The 24,722-nt window shown below is 41.4% G+C and overlaps 1 protein-coding gene and 1 long non-coding RNA gene across 4 annotated transcripts in view; one reads left to right on the top strand and one right to left on the bottom strand.

Annotated features, from left to right (window-relative positions):
• The window catches only part of OTOP1 (otopetrin 1), a 159,950-nt gene that overhangs the window by 100,287 nt on the left and 34,941 nt on the right, over window positions 1–24,722 (bottom strand). For all 3 annotated transcript variants that reach the window (XM_056555141.1, XM_056555142.1, XM_056555143.1), the window contains one exon: window positions 18,795–18,931. In XM_056555141.1, coding sequence (XP_056411116.1) covers window positions 18,795–18,931 — 137 coding nt within the window. The remainder of the gene's footprint in view (window positions 1–18,794; window positions 18,932–24,722) is intronic.
• LOC130354564 (uncharacterized) overlaps window positions 1–24,722 on the top strand; it is a 111,260-nt gene that overhangs the window by 73,302 nt on the left and 13,236 nt on the right. The window lies entirely within an intron of this gene.

Raw genomic sequence — 24,722 nt, 5'->3', positions numbered from 1 at the left:
GTAGTTTCCCAAATAGTATGCCATGTGGTGTGTTTTTTGCTGTTCTGGCACCATTGGGGCTTCCTAAATGCGACATGCCTTGCAAAAACCATTTCAGCAAAATTTGCTCTCCAAAATCCCATTGTTGCTCCTTCCCTTCTGAGCCCCCTAGTGCACCCACAAAGCACTTTACATCCACATATGAGGTATTTCCTTACTTGAGAGAAATTGGGTTACAGATTTGGGGGACATTTTCTCCTTTTACCCCTTGTAAAAATAAAAAAATATGGGTCTACAAAGAAAATGTTAGTGTAAAAAAATGAAGATTTAGAATTTTCGCCTACACTTTGCTGCTATTAACAAACTGTTAGATAGTCATTTAGAATATGTTCAGGGGTGCAGTTTTCATAATGGGGTCCATTATGGGGTATTTCTAACATAAAGACCCTCAAATTCACTTCAAAACTGAAAAATCCAGATTTAGAAATTTACGTGAAAAATCGGAAAATTGCTGCTATACTTTGAAGCCCTCTAATGTCTTCAAAAAGTAAAAACATGTCAACTTTATGATGTCAACATAAAGTAGACATATTGTATGTGTGAATCAATATATAATTTAATTGGTATGTCCACTTTCCTTACAAGCAGAGAGCTTCAAAGTTATAAAAATGCTAATTTTTTTAATTTTTCATGAAATTTTGGAATTTTTCACCAAGAAATTATGCAAGTATCGACGAAAATTTACTTCTAACATAAAGTAGAATATGTCATGAAAAAACTATCTTGGAATCGAATTTATAAGTAAAAGCATCCCAGAGTTATTAATGAGTAACTCTCATTATAATGTATTTAATAATATACTTTGTTAAAAAAAAAATGAAGTTTTCTATGTTTTATTTGTGCTTTAACCCCTTAAGGACTCAGGGTTTTTCCGTTTTTGCACTTTCGTTTTTTCCTCCTTACCTTTTAAAAATCATAACCCTTTCAATTTTCCACCTAAAAATCCATATTATGGCTTATTTTTTGCGTTGCCAATTCTACTTTGCAGTGACATTAGTCATTTTACCCAAAAATGCACGGCGAAACGGAAAAAAAATCATTGTGCGACAAAATCGAAAAAAAAACGCCATTTTGTAACTTTTGGGGGCTTCCGTTTCTACGCAGTGCATATTTCGGTAAAAATTAAACCTTATAATTATTCTGTAGGTCCATACGGTTAAAATGATACCCTACTTATATAGGTTTGATTTTGTTGCACTTCTGGAAAAAATCATAACTACATGCAGGAAAATTTATACGTTTAAAAATGTCATCTTCTGACCCCTATAACTTTTTTATTTTTCCACGTACGGGGCGGTATGAGGACTAATTTTTTGCGCCGTGATCTGAAGTTTTTATCGGTATGATTTTTGTTTTGATCGGACTTTTTGATCACTTTTTATTCATTTTTTAATGTTATAAAAAGTGACCAAAATACGCTTTTTTGGACTTTGGAATTTTTTTGCGTGTACGCCATTGACCGTACGGCTTCATTAATGATATATTTTTATAGTTCAGACATTTACGCACGTGGCGATACCACATATGTTTATTTATTTATTTTTTTTACACTGTTTTATTTTTTTTTATGGGAAAAGGGGGGTGATTCAAACTTTTATTAGGGAAGGGGTTAAATGACCTTTATTAACACTTTTTTTTTTACTTTTTTTTGCAGTGTTATAGGTCCCATAGGGACCTATAACACTGCACACACTGATCGCTCATCCTGATCACAGGCGTGTATTAACACGCCTTTGATCAGCATTATCGGCGCTTGACTGCTCCTGCCTGGATCTCAGGCACGGAGCAGTCATTCATCAATCAGACACCGAGGAGGCAGGTATGAGCCCTCCCGGTGTCCGATCAGCTGTTCGGGACGCCGCGATTTCACCGCGGCGGTCCCGAACAGCCCGACTGAGCAGCCGGGATACTTTCAGTTTCACTTTAGAAGCGGCGGTCAGCTTTGACCGCCGCTTCTAAAGGGTTAATACCGCACATCGCCGCGATCGGCGATGTATGGTATTAGCCGCGGGTCCCGGCCGTTGATTAGCGCCGGGACCGACGCGATATGATGCGGGATCGCGGCGCGATCCCGCTTCATATCGCGGGAGCCGTGCAGGACGTAAATATACGTCCTGCGTCGTTAAGGGGTTAAAAAGCTCAGGAGCACATTTTCCCCCTCTTATAAACAGACTTAGCCCATTTTCACCTTAAGGACCAAAGCATTTTTTGCACATCTGACCACTGTCACTTTAAGCATTAAATGGGCACTCTCATTAAAACTAATTTTTGCTATTGCACTTATGGTAAATAAAAAATATTTCTAATATACTTTGGTTAAAAAAAATGTTTTATTTGTGCTTAAAAAAGCTCAAGAGCACATTTCCCCCCATCTTATACACAGACTTAGGACTGAAGCCCCAAGTGCTGAGGGGGGTGTGTACAGCCTCATCCAATCATAGCTCCTCTTATATTTAACTGCCATATACTGTTGGTTGGACATGACCCCCTACTTCGAGTCAGTCATTCCGCCAGCAATCCATCAGCGAAGCCATGTCCAAGAGACAACAGTATGCAATTGCGCAGAAGCTGAATGTGCTCCTGTCCAAGTTGCTGGTGCTGCAGTCCCTCCCTTTTCAAGTGGTGGACTTTGCACCTTTCAGAGAACTGATGGCTTGTGCCAAGCTGAGGTGGAGAGTCCCAAGCCGTCATTTCTTTGCGAAGAAGGCAGTACCAGCCCTGCAAGAGGTGCACCAGTCCTAGAGCCTGTTGGTGTGTACCAAAGTGCACGGCAGAGCTGACATGTGGAGCTCTAACTACGGTCAGGGACAATACAATACAATACAGTCCATTACGGCCCACTGGGTGAACGTGCTTCCTGCACAGCCACAACAGCAACTTGGACAGGTCACGCCGCTTCCGCCTCCATTCTCTGGGGCCGTTGGTCCTGTGACAGTGTGCGACTCTGCCTCCTCATCCTCCACCGTGTCCCCAGCCTTCATTATACAGACAAGTCTCTGTGCCCCTCCAGCATACCATGTGTGCAGGGCATGGCGGTGTCATGCTGTTCTTCACATGGTTTGCCTTGGTGAACGGAGTCACACAGGGGATCAACTGCTAAAAGTAATTCATGTAGAAATTGAATCATGGCTTACTCCACGAAAACTGGAAATGGGAACCATGGTGACCGACAACGGGAAGAAGATCTTGTCTGCGCTGAGACATGCGCCCTGCATGGCACACGTGTTCAATCTGGTTGTCAAGCGGTTCCTGAAGTGTTCCCCCCATCTGCAGGACATCCTAACAATGGGAAGGAAACTTTGCATGCCACTCGTACACCGCAAAGCACACCTTCCTTGAGCTGCAGCGTCAGAATGGCATCCCCCAACATAGTCTGATTTGCGACGTTTCCACACTTTGGAATTCCACCCTCCATATGTTGGACCAACTATACGAACAGAGAAAAGCCATCAACAATTTCTTGATGATCCAAGCGGATAGGGGGATCCTGTGTAACTTCAACGTCAACCAGTGGCAGCTCATACGTGACACCTGCCGTTTGCTCAGGCCCTTTGAGGAAGCCACATTATTAGTCAGTCACCAGGATTACGGAATGAACAACATCATTACACTGCTTCATTTCCTACAACACCTGTTGGAAACAATGGCTGGTCAGGGCATTGGAGATGTGGCACCTACATCTCACAGCCACATGAGCCCTGTGGGGGCTGAACTGAAGGAGGAGGAGAAGGAGCACAGTGGAGTACAGTTTAGGTTTCGCAAGATGGGCAGTTTTTCTAGTCATCTGACAGGAAAGGAGAAGCAGGAGCAGCTAGAGCCTTTTTTTTACACCCACTGAGAGGGAGGACAAACTGACCTCCTACAGAGACATCCTATGTAGTCAGTTGGCCGATGCCTATCTGCGCCATCGTCCATCCTCTCGCAGGTCTGACTCGGGGGGCCCTCTGCACTCACCTTCCACTGCCATGGCTGCTGGGGAGGGGTGTGGTGGCAGGAGCAGTACCAGCTCCATCAGCAGAAGCCTGAGTCTACAGTTGCTGATGAGTAGCTTTCATCACCTGCATAATGAAGCAACTAATCAGCAGCAGGTAGACCTTGAGCAGGACCTGAACCAGCAGGTGGTGGCATACCTTGACAACACACCTTGAAGATCTGCTGGACTTCTGGGCAGCCAAACTTGATTGAATTACCAGAGTTTGCCCTGGAAAAGCTGTCCTGCTAGCTAGTAGTGTGCCATCAGAGCTGGTGTTTAGTGCGGCGGGGCCATAGTAACCCCAAGGAGAACTCGTCTGTCCATGAAAAATGTGGAGAGACTGACCTTTGTGAAGATGAATCAGGCATGGATCAGCCAGGATTTCCACCTAACAATGCCTGATACATCAGAGTACATTGACAATGGTGCCACACCAACACTTCACAAATATGGATAGTGCTAAACATATATATGGTCTCCTCATGCAGCCGCCACCTCCACGCTGTGTCATTCAGCAACTATATGGTCTCCTCATGCCGCCGCCAACTCCAGGCTATGTTATTCAGCCAGTATATGTCCTCGTCATGCTGCCGCCACCTCTACGCTGTGTCATGCAACCACTATATGGTCTCCTCATGCTGCCGCCACCTCCACGCTGTGTCATTCAGCCACTACATGGTCTCCTCATACTGATGCCACCTCCAGGCTCTGTCATTGTGCCGCTCTGCGACAGTGATTCTAATAGCAACGCCTCTGATCTGCCTGTTATACTGAATAACAGTATTATTTCACTAATCCAGCACACTCCCTATGCATGTTACAGCAAGGCAAAGTGTTCTACACCCCTATTGAGGGTCTCTGTAGGCCAGAAAAAGCTGTTTTTAGTAGCGATTTGCAGCAAATAAATTTGGGCCGAAAAAATCTTTGGGGAAATTCGGCGAATCGGCCAAATCAAATTTTTCTAAAATTTGCTCATCTCTTACCACCATAAGATTTATCTTTGGAACATTGTATACTTGTGCATATTTTTCACCACAGTACACTGATATTGTATTTACATTTACATTACTATCATTTTTCTTTCTTCCATATCACTCCTGTATTGCTGTATATTGGAGGCATTTATGAGATTACTTTCAGTATCAGAACTTTTAACCGGTGATACTGTAACTCTACACAAATCTACAAATGTTTATGATGTGGTTGAAACATTTTATTACTCTGTATAGTCATATCTGTCAGTGTTAAACCACTTGTTATAATAATTTTTATACTAGCTTATATCATGCGATTGTATGCTATTGATGCTGTGATTTTTATTATTTTTATTTGTTTAAGATACATTGGTGGACTTGAGGAAGGCACGAGCCAGTGCCAAAATGCGTCGCCCTTATTGTGCAAAATAAAAAATATGTTCTCCTGTGCGAGCCCTGGTCCTTTCTTTCCCATTACGCAAGCAGCGCCTCTAGACTGTTATTTTTCTATTCTTCCGTTATTGTCTGTCTGCTCTATTCTGGAGAGGATTCTGGTCAAAGTGCAGCAGCTTCCATCCGATTCATCATTTGGTTAACCGTAACCAACCTTACACCCAACCATACGCTTACTCACCAGGCGGGTATATCACTTTGGTGTGGTGGAGGGTAGACAACAATTGGTATACTACACTAAGGGAGCACCCCCTTGTTCTTTTTCTCCTCCATGTTCCTCTGCATTGTGGTTTGAAATATACAGACCATGACCTAGCCTGTTTCCCTGCTGACACCCAACTGCTACCATATACCTATTTGGATGTTCTGCTTCTTCTGTGAAACTATATATATATATATATATATATATATATATATATATATATATATATATGGATAGGAAAACCGCTTCTTTCTTTTAATATGTCACCCAACAAATCTGGTCTTTCACCACAACACATAGGGCCGCACACCAACAATTCATCCGAACTGACTGTTAGTCCGCTTTTAAATCTTTCCTCCTTGTCAATTAATTTGACGCCTGCACCTTTCGATTTATCCAGCAACGATTATACCATCATCGATTTACCATCACCACCCTCCAGGACTAACGAAGGATCACTTTCTATGCTGTCTGACGACAAAGAAATTCCGAACAATATTTCATCTCCATTAGTTAACATACCCTCGAATCGAATCACCAACAAAATTATTTTTTAGAGCTGAGTTCCATCAAGAATCCAAAAATTCTGGAATTGTTCAATCTACAGAGTCTAAAAAGAAAAAAAGAAGAGGACAAAGAGGATGCCGTGGTGTCAAAAAAAGGAAGAACGCTGATTTTGAAAAGAACAATACAGAACAAAAATCTTTAGAACCAAAGCAAACTACATATATTTTCAATATTTCCAGACACAACCTGACAGGGCCGGAACATAGCCTGTTACAAAAAGGGCTTTCATTCTGTCCGAACTCCCACAGTAACAAGTTTGACCTTTTCCTTGATGTCCAGAAGTTTATCCGCAAATTAACATTGCAGAGACACTTCGAAATCCAAAGAGATAAACACCATCAGTCGACAACTACCGATATTGTTGTTACTGATACTGATCATAATTTATCAACCATCACGGACAAGTTCTTGCATCAACCAGTGAAAGCCCCTTCTGGCTTTTAATTCCACACAGTCGCAGGGTCCCCATATAGAAATCTTTCATCAACTCATCAGTAATGACATTAATAGTCTACTCAACAACAAAAACTCCAAAAATGACCCCTGGGGGGGGGGCTATTAAGGCCAAAAGTCAAACCTAAATTCCTAACCCCAAGGCCGCAGCCCGGGGTGCAAAAACACCTCTAATTAACCCCCCTTTAAAATGTAACTTTTATTATATATACTCTTAAAAATAAAAATAACAAAAACCCAGCAAGGTGATGATTAAAATTGGGATGTCAGGTAGGATAGTATAAATGTGATTAGAGCAGTATGGCTTAAAAGTCAAGGGCTCTGCAGCAGCCCAACATTCCTACACTGACACCAAATTAAAACACTAAATTGCCGCCTCTACATGTTTCGCCGTCTCCACGGCGTTTTCAAGAGGCAAAATGTGGCAACATCACTACAAAATGGCGGCGGGGACTATTTATAGATAATGCCCCTATCATCATCACTCAGCGACCCTTACATGCCACCAATCACAGGCCTCCTATAATTGCTCCAATCCCTATTCTGGATAGGTAAACACTTCCCAGGTAACTTACCTTGGGAGCGCCAATAGAAAAGAGTACCAATTGCCTACCTCATCTTAAGACGCCAGTCCAATACTCCACGTCATTATGTTATGTCGGCAAAATGTGCCGCATCATAACAGCGCTGTTATGATGCGGCACATTTTGCCGACACAACATAATGACGTGGAGGCGGCAATTTAGTGTTTTAATTTGGTGTCAGTGTAGGAATGTTGGGCTGCTGCAGAGCCCTTGACTTTGAAGCCATACTGCTCTAATCACATTTATACTATCCTACCTGACATCCCAATTTTAATCATCACCTTGCTGGGTTATTGTTGTTTTTATTTTTAAGAGTATATATAATAAAAGTTACATTTTAAAGGGGGGTTAATTAGAGGTGTTTTTGCACCCCGGGCTACGGCCTTGGGGTTACTCAACAACAAGAAATCATCGCACCAAAATAACAATTTGTCTCGATCTGAACGGATTGCCCTAAAAAAGCTTCAATCAAACACCGATATTGTTATCCGCCCGGCTGACAAGGGTGGTGGCCTTGTGATTTTAGATTATGATCAATATCATAATGAATCGCTGCGTATATTATCAGATCATGAATACTATAGTATTGTCAAGGTGGACCCGTTTGAAAAAATTAAAAAAGATCTACTTACTATGGTGAACCAAGCAGCAGCATTGGGAGTCCTCAATAAGGACGAACAACAATTCATTCTACATACCAACCACAATAGGCCGTATTTTTACCATTTACCGAAAATTCACAAATCAGTCAATAATCAGTCAATAATCCTCCCGGCAGACCAATCATTTCTTGCACAAATTCCTCTTTAAGTAACCTAGCACAAATTCCTCTTTAAGTAACCTAGCTCATTTTTTGGATTTATTTCTACAACTCTATGCTACAAGTTTACCTAGTTATTTAAGAGATTCTGTGCAGCTAATCGAGCACCTTATCCCGTTAAAATGGGAACCACATTACTTCCTCATTACATGTGATGTCTCAGCATTATACTCCAATATAAGCCATGACATTGGCTTACGCTGCATCACTGAAGCCCTTCAGAGAGATCCTAAAACCACATCACCAGTCACCACAAAGTAACTTTTTTATTGATTCTTTATCTTATATACTACATAACAACTATTTTATCTACGACGGAACCATCTACCATCAAGAGCTCGGGACTGCGATGGGGTCCAAAGTCGCACCCATTTATACTAATGTTTTTATGGGGGCGTTCGAGACAGAACATATTTGGAACAATCCATCTGTTATGCAGAGCATTGCTATATATTACAGATATATAGACGACCACTTTTTTGTGTGGAAGGGGCCCGAAGAAACCATACTTACTTTTCTCCAGTATCTCAACCAAAATACTTGGGCATTATCTTTTACCCTGGAGTACAGCAATATGAGTATTAATTTTTTAGATGTCTGCATCACACATGATGATACTAATTTTCATACCTCTCGACGCAAATATTATTTGGATTTTAACAGTGCACATTTTAAGAAATGGCTGTTGAATATTCCGTAGAACCAATATAAGCGCATCTCATCAGCACATACAGTAGAGACTCCAAACTACTCAAAAAAATTGTCTCCCAACATTGGCATGTACTAGAAGCAGATCCTTACCTTGTGAAAACTATTCCAAAACAACCATGTTTTACATACAGGAGAGCACCATCTTTAAAAACCATCTTGGCTCCCAGACAAATAAAAAAAATTGCAAAAATCTAGGACATTCCAATACTATTTTAGGTCTTCCACTGAAAAATGGCAGCTACAAATGTAAGAACCCTCGTTGCATGTGTTGCCATCAGATAACACATGGACGTACAACAGTCATCTCAGCCTCTACGAATAAAGAATTCACTATTAAATTTCATTTGACCTGTCAGACGGAATATGTAATTTACACGATTCAGTGTCCCAATTGCCCTTTGCAATACATTGGGCGCACTACTCTTCCTTTACATTTACGTCTCAATCAATATCGACAGAACATAAAGAAAAAATATTTACTGCATGGTGTGTCGAAACATCTGTCCTTGGCTCATCCAGATGGCGATCACTTCATTTCCATCACCCCGATCGACTTTGTTCCTGCGACCGCTAGTAACAGATTTGAACAACTCAAACGCCTGGAGATGTCCTGGGTTTATCGCATGCATACGTTGTCCCCTCATGGCCTGAAGTCCGTGAAGCAATAGTTTGAACCTTCACACTATCTGTATTGTGTCTTTACGGGTCACATTACCAATACGCATGCACGATTCTTTTTTCCATTAGCTTCTTACGCTATGTGACGTCTTTGCACTTATTGCGCATGCTCCCGTCATTTAGGATTACTTCTGTTGTGACAGTTACCGGTATCTTGAATCTTATAATCACTTTGGTTTTATATGGTTGTTATGCATTGCATATATTTTATTCTTGCCATGTTTTACTCTGTTGTGGTCTTTGTCTTGGTTTAACAAGTTTTATATTTTGTTTCCGGTTGATGTCACCGTGAGTCAACCCGGAAGTGTTTTTAGTATCATTCCTCAATAAGTTGCGTATTCCACATGTTTTGTTATTGACTGATGAAGAGCCCAGTCCGGACTGGAAACGCTCGGTGTTTTAGCGATGCACCATTCCAATAAACTATTTAATTATATCGTTTTAGTCCAGCGCCCTATTTGATGTCCTGTCTTTCTTGGAAGTTTTTCCTATCCTTACTCGTTTTGATGTTGCCGGTTTCCTGCATCTGATGATCAGAGGGACTTAGAGGCTGCTTTCTCAAATTACATGCTTCAGTAGATGTTATAGTCTCAGCATAACATCGCAAGGTAAGGGGCCATTCCTATGGCTCTTCTCTTTATTCCACCCCTATTCGACCTAGGTAATCTGCACTAGGTGCGCGCCTTTTTCTCTTTTGTATATATATATATATATATATATATATATATATATATATATATATTTATATATATACATACAATATGCATACATAATATGCAAAGCAGCTCATCCCATTCCCTGGACATCAGCTTTAGCTCCAGTTATGGAATCTCAGAAACGGAGAAACTTATCAGGATTTTATGCCAAGCCAGACTTCTCCCCAGAAGGGAAGAGGACAGCTCTGTTTTAGAGTATTTTCTTCCTCGTCAGTGGAGAGTAGGGTGTTCTGGCTTAGCTATTGAGAGGCCTGATGACTAGATAAAAGGAATAAGTATTCCTCTTCTGGTATATGGGTATTCAAAAAAGGCCATTAGCACACCACAGGTATTCTGGGAAAGGGAATAGTTTCTGAGATTCCGTAACAGGAACTAAAGCTGATGTCTAGGGAATGCGATGAGCTGCTTTGCATATTCCCTGAGTGCTAATGGACATTTTTGAATCTCCATACACCAGAAGTGGTGCCTCTCTCTAACAGGAATACTTATCCCTTATACATACATTTATCAATATGCCATGTCAAATGAAAACAATTGTCTTCAGGTAATCTCATAAATGCTAAAAAATTGCAGAGATTATGTTAAATCCCTGATCTCCCTCATACTTTAATCTGGGGAGATTATGGGTTCCACTATTTAAGACCTTTTATTCCCTTACGTATGCAAGGTCAAGGCACGTCTAATTTAATGAGGGAAATGAATAGGATACATAAAAGGGGACTGTTGTAGATAAAAATCTGAAACAAGTTTACAGTTACAAACCACAAAACAGATATTTCTCTACAGGATGAGGGCATGCTATAGACTTTTAATTCGCTAACTAAGTTGTGAATTAGCTGCAAATAAATTTTGCGGCAGATTTCAAGTTGGTAAATTCTTGTCTAACTTGAACTCAAATTCATAGCTACCACCTCCACCATTTAGAAGAACAATCCGGGAGAATTTTGCGCTGAGTGCATTCTTATCCAGCAACGTGTGTGTTCTTTTCCAGCTCCATAGAAACATCTCTATTCCTGATAGTAATGATCTAGACATCATTTCCCCCTGGGTAGAGGCAGAGTTGTTTCACTTTGCAGATCTAGTGGACCCGATCAAAAAAACATTCCTTACCTTTCAAACCCTTAGTGACAAGTTTAATCTTTCTAATGACACACAAAACTTTCTCCAAACTGTCACTTCACATGCAGGGTTAGGCTCACCTGAAGCTGCTTTCCCTAAACCAACATCCTTTGAGTTGTTTTGTAGGGCTGAGACCACCACGAGAGGTTTGATATCCTCCATTTACAATATTTTACATTCTTTCATATATCAAGATAGTTGGAAACACCCCTACATGACAAAATGGGAAGAATATTTAGGCTATGAAATTCCAGGAGCCACATGGCAAACTATATGGGATAGAGCAGCGAAGTCTTCTTCCTGCGTAATATATAAAGAAAATCAATACAAAATTCTCTTTCAGTGGTATCACACACCGGAAGTATTAAATAAACTTTATCCACAAAATAATTCTAGTTGCTGGAGTTGTAATAGGGAGTTAGATACACTACCGCACATATTTTGGGATTGTCCCTCCCTGCGTCACTTTTGGTTGGAAGTGCAGTCTTTAGTAGGGAAGATACTGAAACTGAAGATACATATAAACCCAATCAATTATCTCTTAAATGTGCCCCCCCGGTATTATAAAAAATAAACTCAGATTATTCCATTCCATACTCACGGCGGCAAAGTGTTTGATAGCCAAAGAATGGAAAAAGCCAACTACCAACAGCAGTAAAGGGCTCTGTCTTACTGAGGGATACTATTGTCACCTGGAAGGAAATGCGAAAATGCTTCGGCCTACCCTTTCTTCTCTCCAAACATATGCCATTGCTTGATCTCCCGGAATTCCCACAGGGTAGGTCCTCCTCGTGGCTGAGTATGTGGGGCGCTAGGGGGGGTGACGAAAAAAAAAGACTTAATGGACGTTGAGGGACGTAGATGGTTGCGGCCTGATGAAATACTCAACATATATGGCCTTCCCCGCTCCCATGTGCTATATGCCAATCAAGCGCATGCATTTTGCTCTTCTCGACTACGCGATCTTACACGGGAAGCACTGCCTCATCCCTTTGATGATGTTGTGGGGAACGAGCCGAGAAGAGCAACTATCTCTACCTTATACCTTACCCTTCGCGCTCGTCTCTTGAAAATAGACCCAAAAAAGGTGTTTAGCACGTGGGAGCGTTGGACGGGTGATGCTGATATTGGAGACACGATTCTAGCGGGATGGGAGGCGGTGAGCAAGAAAGTCATAAATGAAAGATGGAGAGAAACGTACTTTAAATTGGCGCATGCTGCGCTTTACGGTTTTAATATACCTCCCTCACCCTCATTTCCTGACAGGATCACTCGTTGTCCAAAATGTAACGCTCCCTTCACGAACCTCCATCATGGAGTTTGGGAATGCTCATTCACCGTGCTATATTGGCAGACCGTCTGCTCGTATATTCGGAATCATTGGCACACTCAACTTTCTTTCACCCACCAATCGTTGCTTTTTCACCAATTGCGCCCACCAGAAGTTGGGGAGAGGGAGGGAGATGGGGAAAGTATGCCTGCCTTTTTACACGTTGTGCTCCTGGTTGCACTGAGATGTCTGTTTCACACATGGTTAGAAGCCCATACACCTGATGTTGCTATGATTGTTTCACAGCTGAAATACTTCATGGGGGTAGACAGGATTCATGCGGAACGACACCTGGACTCGGGGACGCAGAAATTCTTTAAAAAATGGCGATCTTTCATTGTGTCTCACTTTGACCCCACTGAGATTGCAGAAATAGTATATCCCTTCAGATACACTACCTGGTATAATACGGAAGAACTTCAGGGTACACTGGGAGCATTACGTCTTCCAAATGACTGACCACACTCTGACCATTTCTTCATATCCACTGACTGACACTGGAATAGAGGGAACTGCCAGGACTTTCAGGAAAGACACTACGTGGGGTGGTCCGATGGTCGGGAGAGGTCGCTTGACAATGTATGACTGTGATTGGAGATCACTGTTGGATTAGCAGCCCTGTTTCTACAGGGATACTCCTTTATCTGCCTCTGTATGGGTATCACCTATCCATATCTACCTATCTGGATAAGAGAGGGTGACATGGGTTTGAAGGGTTATGAGTGTTATGTCCTGCTATTATCTATGATTTTTATGCCCTTACATCTCATCTGAGACTGTGTTATCTCAAGATTATTCCACACAAGACATATTTGCTGTATTGTGTATTCCAAACAGTGACTTAATGTTTTCTTTACATTTTTGTATTAATGTTTATTCTTTTAAAAAATTCCAATAAAAATATGCTTTAGAAATAAAAAAAAGAATGGTAAAAGCCTACCCCTCCATCCGTACAAGCCCTAACCAATAGGATTCTGGAAGTTAGGCGGATGGAATATCTCTCTGCAATGACAGAAAACAGGCTTTCTCATTTCTACAAAACTTGGAAGGATTGGGATGAATATATAGAAGACGATAACCAACACTGAAAGGAGGAGAGTCGGAAGAGGTCGCATAGGCATGGACTTATTCTATAGTTCACATCTTAGTCAAACAGGTACTTTATTTTTATTATTTTTATAACTTTTTATCCTTTATTTCATTTTTCTTTCTTTTCCTTCTTCTTTTCATTTTCTTTATTACGTTTCTGGAATCTAACCAAAATAATATAGATTGCTATGTTCCTACCTAATACACACTCACGGATTTGAATGTATTGTAGACAATCTATAAATCTGCAACTCAATTTCTATAGAAACATGGCAATTGCTTAAAGCTACCTAGATGTAGGGTTCTTGTTACAATATTGCATATACGCTTCAACAATGAACTCTATTCTTGCTGCTGCAAGATTTTTCTTTCTTTGTTATTTTTATTTTTCTATTTTACTGAATTGAAAATTGTATTGATAAAACGATAAACAGTTAAATAAAAAAATAAAAAGAAACATCTGTTGCAGAAATTAAGAATCCAGCATTTGCAGAAAGAATTAACATTTGTTTCTGCGGGTAGGACCATTTGGTATCATACATACCTGGCTGGTTGATTGCTCTGGTTGATGTCCATTTTCCCTCCTGATGATGACACTGAAGTGATGAAACATGTAGAGTGGGCATTTCTGTTGTTAGAACTGCGGAGCCCCATGTGTGTGTATTAGACAGCGGTGCTGCAGCCGACTGATCACAGTATCAGAGACCAACAGCGTTAGTACTGTGTGTTAATACAGGATTGAATATATTAAAAAACACACTGAGGCCCGTGATTTTAATAGCGTGTTACTCACTGTATATATATCTTTTCACTTTGACATAATAAAAGTTAAGTTTTAGGGGTGAGAATAAAATAAGGGTTTTTGTGACCCTGGGGTTCCCAGGGTCAAAGGATTCATACAAAATACAAATGGTGATGCAAAAAACACACCCTTATATGGGTCTGTAGGTGCAAAATTGAAAGCGTTCAAATTTTTAGAAGAGGAGGAGGAAAAAAGAAAGAGAAAAAACAAAAATTGGCCTGGTCTTTAAGGTCAAAATGGACTGAGTCCTTAAAGGGGTACTCCGCCCCTAGACATCTTATCCCCTATCCAAAGGATAGGGGATAAGATGTCAGATCGCCGGGGTCCAACTGCTGGGGACCCCGGGGATCGCTGCTGCAGCACCCCGCTATCATTACTGCGCAGAGCGAGATCGCTCTGCACGTAATGACGGGCAATACAGGGGCCGGAGCATCGTTACGTCACGGCCCCGCCCCTTGTGACGTCACAGCCCGCCCCCGTCAATACAAGTCTATGGGAGGGGGCGTGGCGGTCGCCACGCCCCTGCCATAGACTTGCATTAAGGGGACGGGCCGTGATGTCATGAGGGGCCGAGCCATGACGGCACGCTGCTCCGGCCCCTGTATCGCCCGTCATTACGCACAGAGCGAACTCACTCTGTGCAGTAATGATGGCGGGGTGCCGCAGCGGCGATCCCCGGGGTCCCCAGCAGCGGGACCGCGGCGATCTAACATCTTATCCCCTATCCTTTGAATAGGGGATAAGATGCCAGGGGCAGAGTACCCCTTTAAGGGATTAAAGTATCGTAGAAAGTGGTCTGTACTGTGTCAGCTGACTTCCTGCGAACTACAGAATGATATCATCACCTAATAGATCTCTTCTGGCTGCTTACAGATCCCTCCCCCACCACCCCTACCACCTAGCCCTCCTCTCCCGACCCAGATTTTTATACTGCTGTTGCTGCTATCTGTATGTGATCAAGCTATAGTAGTTATACACCTCCCCTGAGGCTGTGTTCACTCATTGTGTTTTTGCTGTGATTTTTCCAAACTTGGATGAAACTTAAGCTACTGTAATGCAATTGTACAAATCACTCTAAAAACACATTTTTACCACAATTTTGGAAAATCACAGCAAAAATGTGGTTAAACCACAATGTGTGACTATAGCATGAAGACTTAAAGGGTAGCTCCTACCATCCTATTTTTTTTCTGTCCCTGCCTATTGACAATCTATGCCTAACCCCCTCCCTGCTTTTAATTTTAATTTTCAATATATTAAAAATAACTTTTTTTCTGCCTGGTAGTGTGCTCACTACCAGGCAAACTTCCCCAGCAGGCACCACGTCACTGATGCCTGCTGGGGCCGACACTTCCGCCCTTAGTTTATCTACACAGGGTGCCTCCAGCTGTTTCACCACTACAACTCCCAGCTTGCCCTGACATCTACTGGCTGTCAGGGCATGCTGGGAGTTGTAGTATTGAAACAGCTGGAGGCACCCTGTGTAGATAAACTATTAGTTAGTTACATGCGGCGCTACGGCGCTAGCCCGTTCCCTCCGTTCCCCCCCCCCCGCGCCATACCCCGTTCCCTCCATCACAACCCCCCCCCCCCCCCGCATACCCCGTTCTCTCCATCGCATACCCCGTTCCCTCATTACACTTACTGCAGAGTCCGGCAGCGGGCGTGCAGGGACAGCGGCGGCGACGAGGCAGCGGCGGCGATGTGTGGGAGGAGTGGCCTCCCAGCCAGTGACCGGGGAGCCAATGCGCTCGCTCCCTTCCTGTCTGATTGACAGGCAGGGAGCGAGTGCAGCCTAACTGAAAAAGGACTGATTGCCAGGCCAAAATCAGTCCTTTTTCAGGCGTGACGTCACGCAAGGCTGCAGCCGGCCGCTAGGAGGGAGACCCCTAGTGGCCGGTTTTCAAATATAAATTAAACCATTTTAATTTAAAAAATAATAATAAAAGTATATTAGAGATATGTTGTAGTACATAAGTACTAAGTACAAAGTTGGTGACAGTGCCCATTTAACATCTTCCCGACCCATGACATACATGAACGTCCTGGGTCGGGTGGGCAAACATGACAGGGGCCCGACGGTCGGGTCCGCATCATGACCGTAAGATGTCTGTTGCTATCAGCAGCTGACATCTGCCGGAAATGAGGGACATCAGAGATCGCTCTGATGTTCGTCATTTAACTGGTTAAATACCGTGATCTATACAGATCACGGCATTTAAACATTAAATGCAGTTATTCCCTGGTGTCTAGTGGTCCCATAGCCCCCCCGCGATGTAATTCGCGGGGGAGGGGGGCTATGGGTTTCTAGGCAAGCCCTAGGCCTTACCTTGTCCTCTGCGTCTTCCCTGGCTCTGAGATTGCTTAGAGCTCCCCTTGGCAGCCCTTAGCAATCGAGGAAAGATTTCATGAATCAATGTAATGCAATAGCATTACACTGATCTATGTAAGTCATCTGATGATGGCTTATGATAGGCCCCTAGGGGGGGGGCAAAAAATTTGTATAAAAAAAGTTAAAAAAAAATGTTTTTAAAAATATAAAAAAAATCCTTCCCCTAATTAAATCCCTCCCATTTTTTAAAATAAATCACTGTGCAAACCAAAATTATTTGGTATCACCGTGTGCTTAATTGTCCAAACTATTAAATTATTATGTTTCTGATCCTGCACGGTATATGGCATAAACACAAAAAAAATTCCAAATGCCAAAATTGCAGATTTTTGGTGACATTACATCCCAAAAAAAATGTAATATAAAGTTATCAAAAAGTCAGAACTACACAAAAGTGGTGCTGTTAAAAACTACAGTTCATGGCGCAAAAAAACAAACCTTAAAAAAGCTCTGTAGGTGGAAAAATAAAAAATAAAGTTATAGGGGTGAGAACATGGTAATGAACAAAGTTATTATTATTATTATTATTTTTTTTTTTCAAGGTTTGAATTTTTTTTAACCATAATCGATATCATTGGAATCAATTGGAAACAAATATTGCCCTACAAATATAAGACATTTCAATTGTTGATCTAGGTAAAAGCATTTTCTCCTCATGCCAATATTTCTCAAAAAACAAACAAAAAAAACGCACTTTGGAACGTGGGATAAGAATATGCATTAAAACTGCACATGGTGTGAACTGACTCCAACCCACTTATGTAGGCAGCTGTAGAAAGTAATTTCAGGGATGAAATTGGAATCAGGATGGATGGAAACAAGGCATATACAAAAACCTACGAAATAATTTTTTTTGCAGGATCAGATAACCCCTTTATTGATAAATGACTGGGTTAACTAAACTAATAATGGTGAATATTATTTTTATTATTATTATTAAATAATAATCATTTTTAGATGATGGTTTTATACTGGTGATAAACCAGTCTTAATAAGCAGATGCAGTAGAGTAAAATAATATTAATAAAATTGTTGCATCTTTAACTATCTGCGTAACACATGTTGAAATCTAAGCCAGCTTTATGATGGCTTATATGACTGCTATAACTTACAACAATTTTCTAATTTAAGAGTTCCAATAAATTTGCTTGGCCGCTGGAGACCATGCCCATGTTAAGCCTGGCACATGTGGTTTGACGTAAATCTTCAAGGACAAACTGTGACTCATAATACATTTGGTGGCACAGGCCACAATTTTTTATTTCTCATTGATTCTTATAACAGAATGAATTCTGCCAGATCCCAATGACTTATAATAGGTTTAGGTTTTCTATTTTTATTGCAGGAAAGGATAGTACAACAGACTATGCTATTCTATTTATTATGACAAAAACATCAAAAATGTAGTAGAACCCTGACAGACCCCAATACAAGTCAAAATATTTGTTGAGATCTGTAATGCTTTATCTGAAAACAAATCTGTTATGCTTGTCATAGCTCATTGAAGCCCAGATAGTAATGAGAACAAACCGAAAAACCATACTGCAAAAAATTATACAGAAGCATTAACTGCTTGGCTGACTTATACACTCATATGCCATACCCAAGACTTCTACACTTAAAAAGTCTGGACAACACTTACAAGATCAATACAAAATTAAGATACGAAATGGCCCATAATAAGTAGCAGGTACCCAGTATAATAACATGTTGGGTTACAAAGTCCTAATGACAGGACAATGTCATAAGAATATACCATACCTAACAATTAAGGTTTATTTGATGGAACAATAGGCAATTCAGTGTGCAGGGTGGAAACAAGTAGTCATAGTACTAGATTAAAAGGATGCATAGAAAATCTGGTTAGTTGTTAAAAATAAAAAGCCTCCTACCTGTAGAAGAGTGTGGATGGTGTGAGCCACAGGGAATATCCCCTCTGTTATTGATAAACACTCTGAATATCCAATGTAATAACCAATTTTGAAAGAATCCAAAATGAGAGTGATGACTGCAAAAAGGGTGATTCCACCTTTAAGAGAAAAAAGATGAATAATAATTATTAGTATTATTAATATTATTTCATATTATAAATACTAATATTTATATTACAACAATACATAAAAATAAAAAAGTCAAATCATTTCATACTCTTTATGACTGCCCTTCCAGTTATGCTCCTCCAGTGGACCCCATACTCACCCCTACACCCTAATGCCAGTATAATTTAGGCTGGTGATGTCAATTAAGCATTCTCCCCAACAACTGGACAGGTCAACTCAGATAGCATTTCCAACCAAAAAGGGAGGTATTTGGCTTCATTCTCAAAGACAATGTACTAGACAACAACAAGCAACACTCATGGGGCAGAAGTTATATTTATTTTTTACCACCCAATAGACCATACTTTTGATTTCTGGATGAGTTATATTTTGGAGTCCACTTGCCTATTGCCAAATTTGATCCTTACAAGAAACATGCCAAGTCCCTGGGTGGGCTATCATCTAGTTTTGTCCTCAAAAAAAACATCTGGCCTTTGAAAGCATCTTATTAGATTAGCCTCAAAGAATTGAGCAGAATGACTGACCTATGAATACCAGCTGAAGATTTTGATAACAACATCCCAACCTGGTCACGTTTAAGGTTATCAGGTAAGGGGCATAAATCTTCAGGTAGATGCTATTCCCCCCTATAGGGTTGAGCATGCCATTAGTTGGTCCATGCATTTTAAATTTGCAAACAAATCTAACAACCTGCTTACCTGGAAACTGAGGAACATGGAATGTATTCATTGTACATATGAAATCAAGTGCCATCTAAATTACATGCCATTTATCCCTCTATATCTCTTATTTTTTACCTAACAGCAATGAAATTCCCTAAACTGCCATATATTTGTTTACTAGGTGCCAAACCATCCAGAATGCCCAACCAAAGTTAACATGATTATGTTATATGAAAAACTGAACGCCATGGGAGGCGATATCGTACAGCATTCATGGAATCCCTGAATGCTCTTGCCCCACTTACTGGATATACGATATTGTATGAGCCTATACTATGAATTGGTTATTGCTTTTCTCATCTTTTTTTTATTTAAGTCCGGTGGGGATTTCTGACTTGACGAGATTTGTTTTGATAAATGTACCAACTTCTGGAATCGACAAATGGCAGGCATATGGCAGCTGCTGGGCAGGATGCGGCTCTCGTGAATAACAAGCTGACTTTAATGTCAAACATATAAATTTTATTAAGATGCACAAGATAGCATACAAAACAAAGATCAAACAACACTGGGACATGGGTGCTTACAGCCAGGCTGTTGCTCCTACTTCCCTGTCCGTTATATATTGTGAATGTAACGTTCAGCGCGCCGGCCAGACACGCTGGCAGTGAGCGCTTTCCTCCTCTCTCCTCCTCAGCCGTCAGGGCCGGGATTCGCATTGCGGGACACGACCGCATGCGAATCCTAGCCCGTCACTCACCTCTGCTCTTTGCTGTCCCTCTGATCCTCTCGGAGTGCCGGCGCGCGTGTCCCCGCCACCTAGGGCGCACCCGTGCCGGAGCTCTAAAATGTAAAGAGCCAGTGCGCCCGTAATTATCATCTACACCTGCACCTATAAGTATCAGCACCTCCCACTGTCCCCTGCCGGATCTTTGTTTGCCTTAGTGCCCTAGAGAAAGCATTTGTTGTATTGCCTTGCTGTGTTTCTGACCCCTTTGTTCCATGACCCGACCTTGCTCCTGTGCCGCCTGCCTATTGACCTCCTGTTACGTTACTGACTTTGTGCCTGTGCCACCTGCCCTGACCTTCTGCTGTCCAGACCACGAGTTGCTGTATTCCTGCTGTGCCTCAAACCTCCTCAGCCGCCTTGGTGGTCGAGTCGTGCCGGGGTAGAGACCTGCGTGCCGCCTGCCGCAGCAAATCCATCCCACTTAGCGGTGGGCTCTGGTGAAAATCCGGCATGGCCCATGTCATTTACCACACAAGTCCAGCAGATCCACTACTACCCTGAGTGCTACAGCCTACTGTCGTGAGTCTTACAGTAAATTTGCCAAACAAGTGGCTTGGCAAGGCTACTGCTTGCAAGATATAATACAGGCTTCTTTAGGGAATACGTCTGTGCTTACTGAGGCTTCTCTTAACCAGTAGACATCATTGTGGCCACCCTACATATCCTTTATCATCAGGATATATATATATATATATATATATATATATATATATATATCTTTACATTTTGTCTCCTGAGTGTATTGATTTATTTATCTACGGATTGTATCATTCTCCAATCTGGCTTAGTGTTTGTTTGTCAATGTCCAGTCCATGTTGGCACTGTTTTGTTTGCATGGCCATTATGTGCTGTCAATATCTGAACCAATTTGTCTCATGTGAGTTTTAGCATTTTGTATTGGAGCTTGTTCTGAGGTACTGCAAAGTTCTGTCAATAGAGTTTTCCGGTCCGGTTGTTGTCATTCCATCAGTCTGTGTTGTCCTGGTATGTGTTATATTGGTTGCACACTGTCTTGGCCATCTTGCAAAACTACTGTTGCCTGTAAGACTACTAATTCCATCAGACATCTAACCTAATATCTGGGGATTTGCTATCTGCTTTTGGCAATTGATACACTGATTGATCCCACTATTCTGCCCAACTATATGTCCTGGGGTACTGGAAGCCATTGTTAGGACCAAGGAAAGGTGACTGCTAAGGTTATGGTCTAGTAACCCATCAGTGCTGTAACAATATGATTGGGATCCTAAGGCCAGTGTACTATACACTTTAGACTGTGTACCCAGCAATTTTTTTCTTTGATTAAACTAAGGTGGGCTATGAAATCTTCCTACTTTAGTAGAGACTACAGCTTTGTTATCACACTTGTAGGAGTGGAAAAATCAGGTTTTGTTATTTCCAATCTTCTTAAATGCACTTCAGAGGGTTGCTGTATGACCTCTGCAACATGTACATTTCTGAACCTGAACCAAGTGACTTCTATGGTTGGTTAATATGCCATCAAGTTCTACACCCTTGCAGAACAACAATTCATTGGTAGCGGGTTTTCTCAGATGAACTGGATAAATTAGAGATGTCAGGTCAAGTTGCTCTCACAGCATTTATGTCCTAACTACAGTTGTGTCTAGAGTGTCTCTCTGTTTCTAGGAAAGCGTTCAAGAATGGGAACATGCTTGTTGGAATCACTAACTTTTAATAGCCCCCCTACTTCTGTACAAAGTACATGAGAATATACTGTACACAGTTCACCTCCATCAATCCATTTTTAAATGGGAGCTTTTAACACTGAAAAAATGTCCTTCCTACTCCTAATCATGAGGTTACTCTGCCTTAGACAACACTTTCCATTGAATTCCCCAACATTCTATTGAATAAATGGTGGTCCTGCCAGATCTCTTTGTAGCACTTATTTAAAGGTTTCTCGTCTTTTTAACTATTAACATTGGTTTATCCCGAACTACTCTTAAGTTGTGTCACCCCTTGCACCCTTGACCCAAAAGGGAGCAAATACATTAGACTGGCCAACCTCTGTCGTTCAGGCATTTTGTCATTTCAAGTTTTGCTTCACCTCTGCTCTAATTTCTTATCCTCTGGTACCTAAAAGTCCTTTCTTTTTGGAGGCTGACACCTCCTCAGTTGGGGTTATTGCCAACAAGTTTATTCCATGAAGTTTATTTTCAAAAAATGACACAAACAGTGTAACAAACAGAAAGCCTCAGGTCCCCTCCAGCTTTTAGCTATTCTATCTGTACCTTGGACTGAAATCTCAATGAATTTGATTCATCCAACTCAAGGTGGATAACTTCTCAGAAAAGCCCAATGTGCCCCAGTGTCCTTTGCTTTTCTGTTGGCTCTGATCTTCTGGCTCCATAGTCTAGCTGCTCTAGCTGTTTGACACTTTTCTGGAGAGCATTATCTAAGGATTTTAATATTGCCCTGCACCCATTTTGACCTGATGAACCTAATCCTTGAGCAATATTCCCATACAGTACATATGAGAATGTCCATCAAGAAAATTGCTTGGTAGAGTTTACCCACAACCATCACATCACTGGTCTTGTGGTAAATCACCATCCAAGACCGTCTATAAACAAAACCCATGTATGCTGTTGTGAATATTTGCCAAAATGTTTAAGACAGCTGGACATAGGTTCATTAGAATTTGCAGGTTACTGTGGCTATTGTCTATGAAAAATATCTGATAAAATGTTCTGTCCTACAAGCTTGTTTCACATTTAATTTGCCTATTTCAATGAGTTTATTTTTCTTTTATTAATGTTGGCTCAAAAAGGTCATTGTTTGGAAGAAGGGGAGGTGTATATCTACCTATTGTCAGGATCTAGATACTTACTGTGGGGATTTATCTACCTAGTAAGAGGACCTACCTAATTACTGGGATGAACTACCAAGGGGTGGACCTACCAACCTACATGGCGACATATCTAATGAGGGCAACTGCCTACCTTCCTGTGTGGGTTACAAAAGGCACAGTATTATTGTGTGGGGCATCTAGGGGTATTATTATAATTTGGGGAACTATGGGTAGGAAGTTTGTGTAGGTGAAAAAAAGATGTTGAGGATGCTGAAAAAAGTGAGATGCCCAAGATGTTTGTGTGGAGTTTAAGTTATAGTTGGGAGAAATCTTTATGAAAGTTTTGATCTTGACTCCTGGCTCTAATCCATGGCTCCATTTCTAACTATGGTCTAACCTCTCTATTCAGTCATATCCTCTTCTGGTGACAACTATTGTTTCCAATCCTAAATATGCTACTACTGCATTAGCCCTAGTGAGACTATTATGGGAACTGTGACCTGGGGAATCTTCAAACAGTAAATTATATGTTATGTCTATGCCTCCTTAGAGAGGTTAAGGAATTCCTTAACACCCCAGTATTGCCAAAGCAATACTAGCTTAGATAACCCAAATCTCCTATATGAAATTGTAACACTCTCTCTCGTTCTTTCTTTAACCACAAATGTATTCATGCCACCTTACACAACTTCTACCAGAAACTATATACCCAATCCCCTCAAGTCTACATCGGTATCTCTAAATCCCCCCATTCACATCCACAGAAATATCATGTATACCCCAAGCTCCTCAAAGAAACCCCATACAATTATTAAAATTGGGAAAGGCCACAGGCTCAGAAGGGTTAATCTTATTATAGTCAAAAGAAAAGGGGAAAATTCCGTTCACCCTTCCACGTTGTCTCTCCACATGTCCTGAGCTGTCAGGTGTACAGGGCGTTGCTGCTGTCGGCAAACTGAGAAGCTGTAGAAGATTTTCCTGCCTTATTATATCATAAGAAATTTGGTAGTATCCTTGGCCCTCGAACTACTTGGGCTTCTCACCCTGATTCTGCATATAACTTATCTTTTACAGATTCAGCCCCCCAGCACTATGGAGGGATTTGTCAAAACCTGTCCAAATGAAAAGTTGCTGAATTGCCCATAGCCCCAATGCCAAATCAGTTTGCTCTTTTCATTTTTAACAATGCCTCTGCAAAGTCAAAGAAGCGATCTGATTGGTTGCTATGGGCAACTCAGCAACTTTTCCTCTGGACAGGTTTTGATAAATCTCCCCCTATGTCTTTAAATTAATATACAAATTAGCCCCAAAAGCCCAGGAGGTGTTCCCCTTGGTGACTGCACAAGCCCAGCTTAGTTCTTCCACCATTTGTCTGCAACACCCCTCTGCCAGCTTGTAGCCGCCTACAGCTGATTGATTGACTACCACTAGAATGTACTTTTACCCCCACCATATCTCGGTGCTGGAAGGCTCAATTTATGAAAGCAAGGTATGCT

The sequence above is a fragment of the Hyla sarda genome, chromosome 1 (genome assembly GCF_029499605.1).
Source record: "Hyla sarda isolate aHylSar1 chromosome 1, aHylSar1.hap1, whole genome shotgun sequence".
Lineage (NCBI taxonomy): Eukaryota > Metazoa > Chordata > Amphibia > Anura > Hylidae > Hyla > Hyla sarda.
Note: the sequence above shows the minus strand (reverse complement) of the source record. Positions and strands in the feature narration are given on the sequence as shown.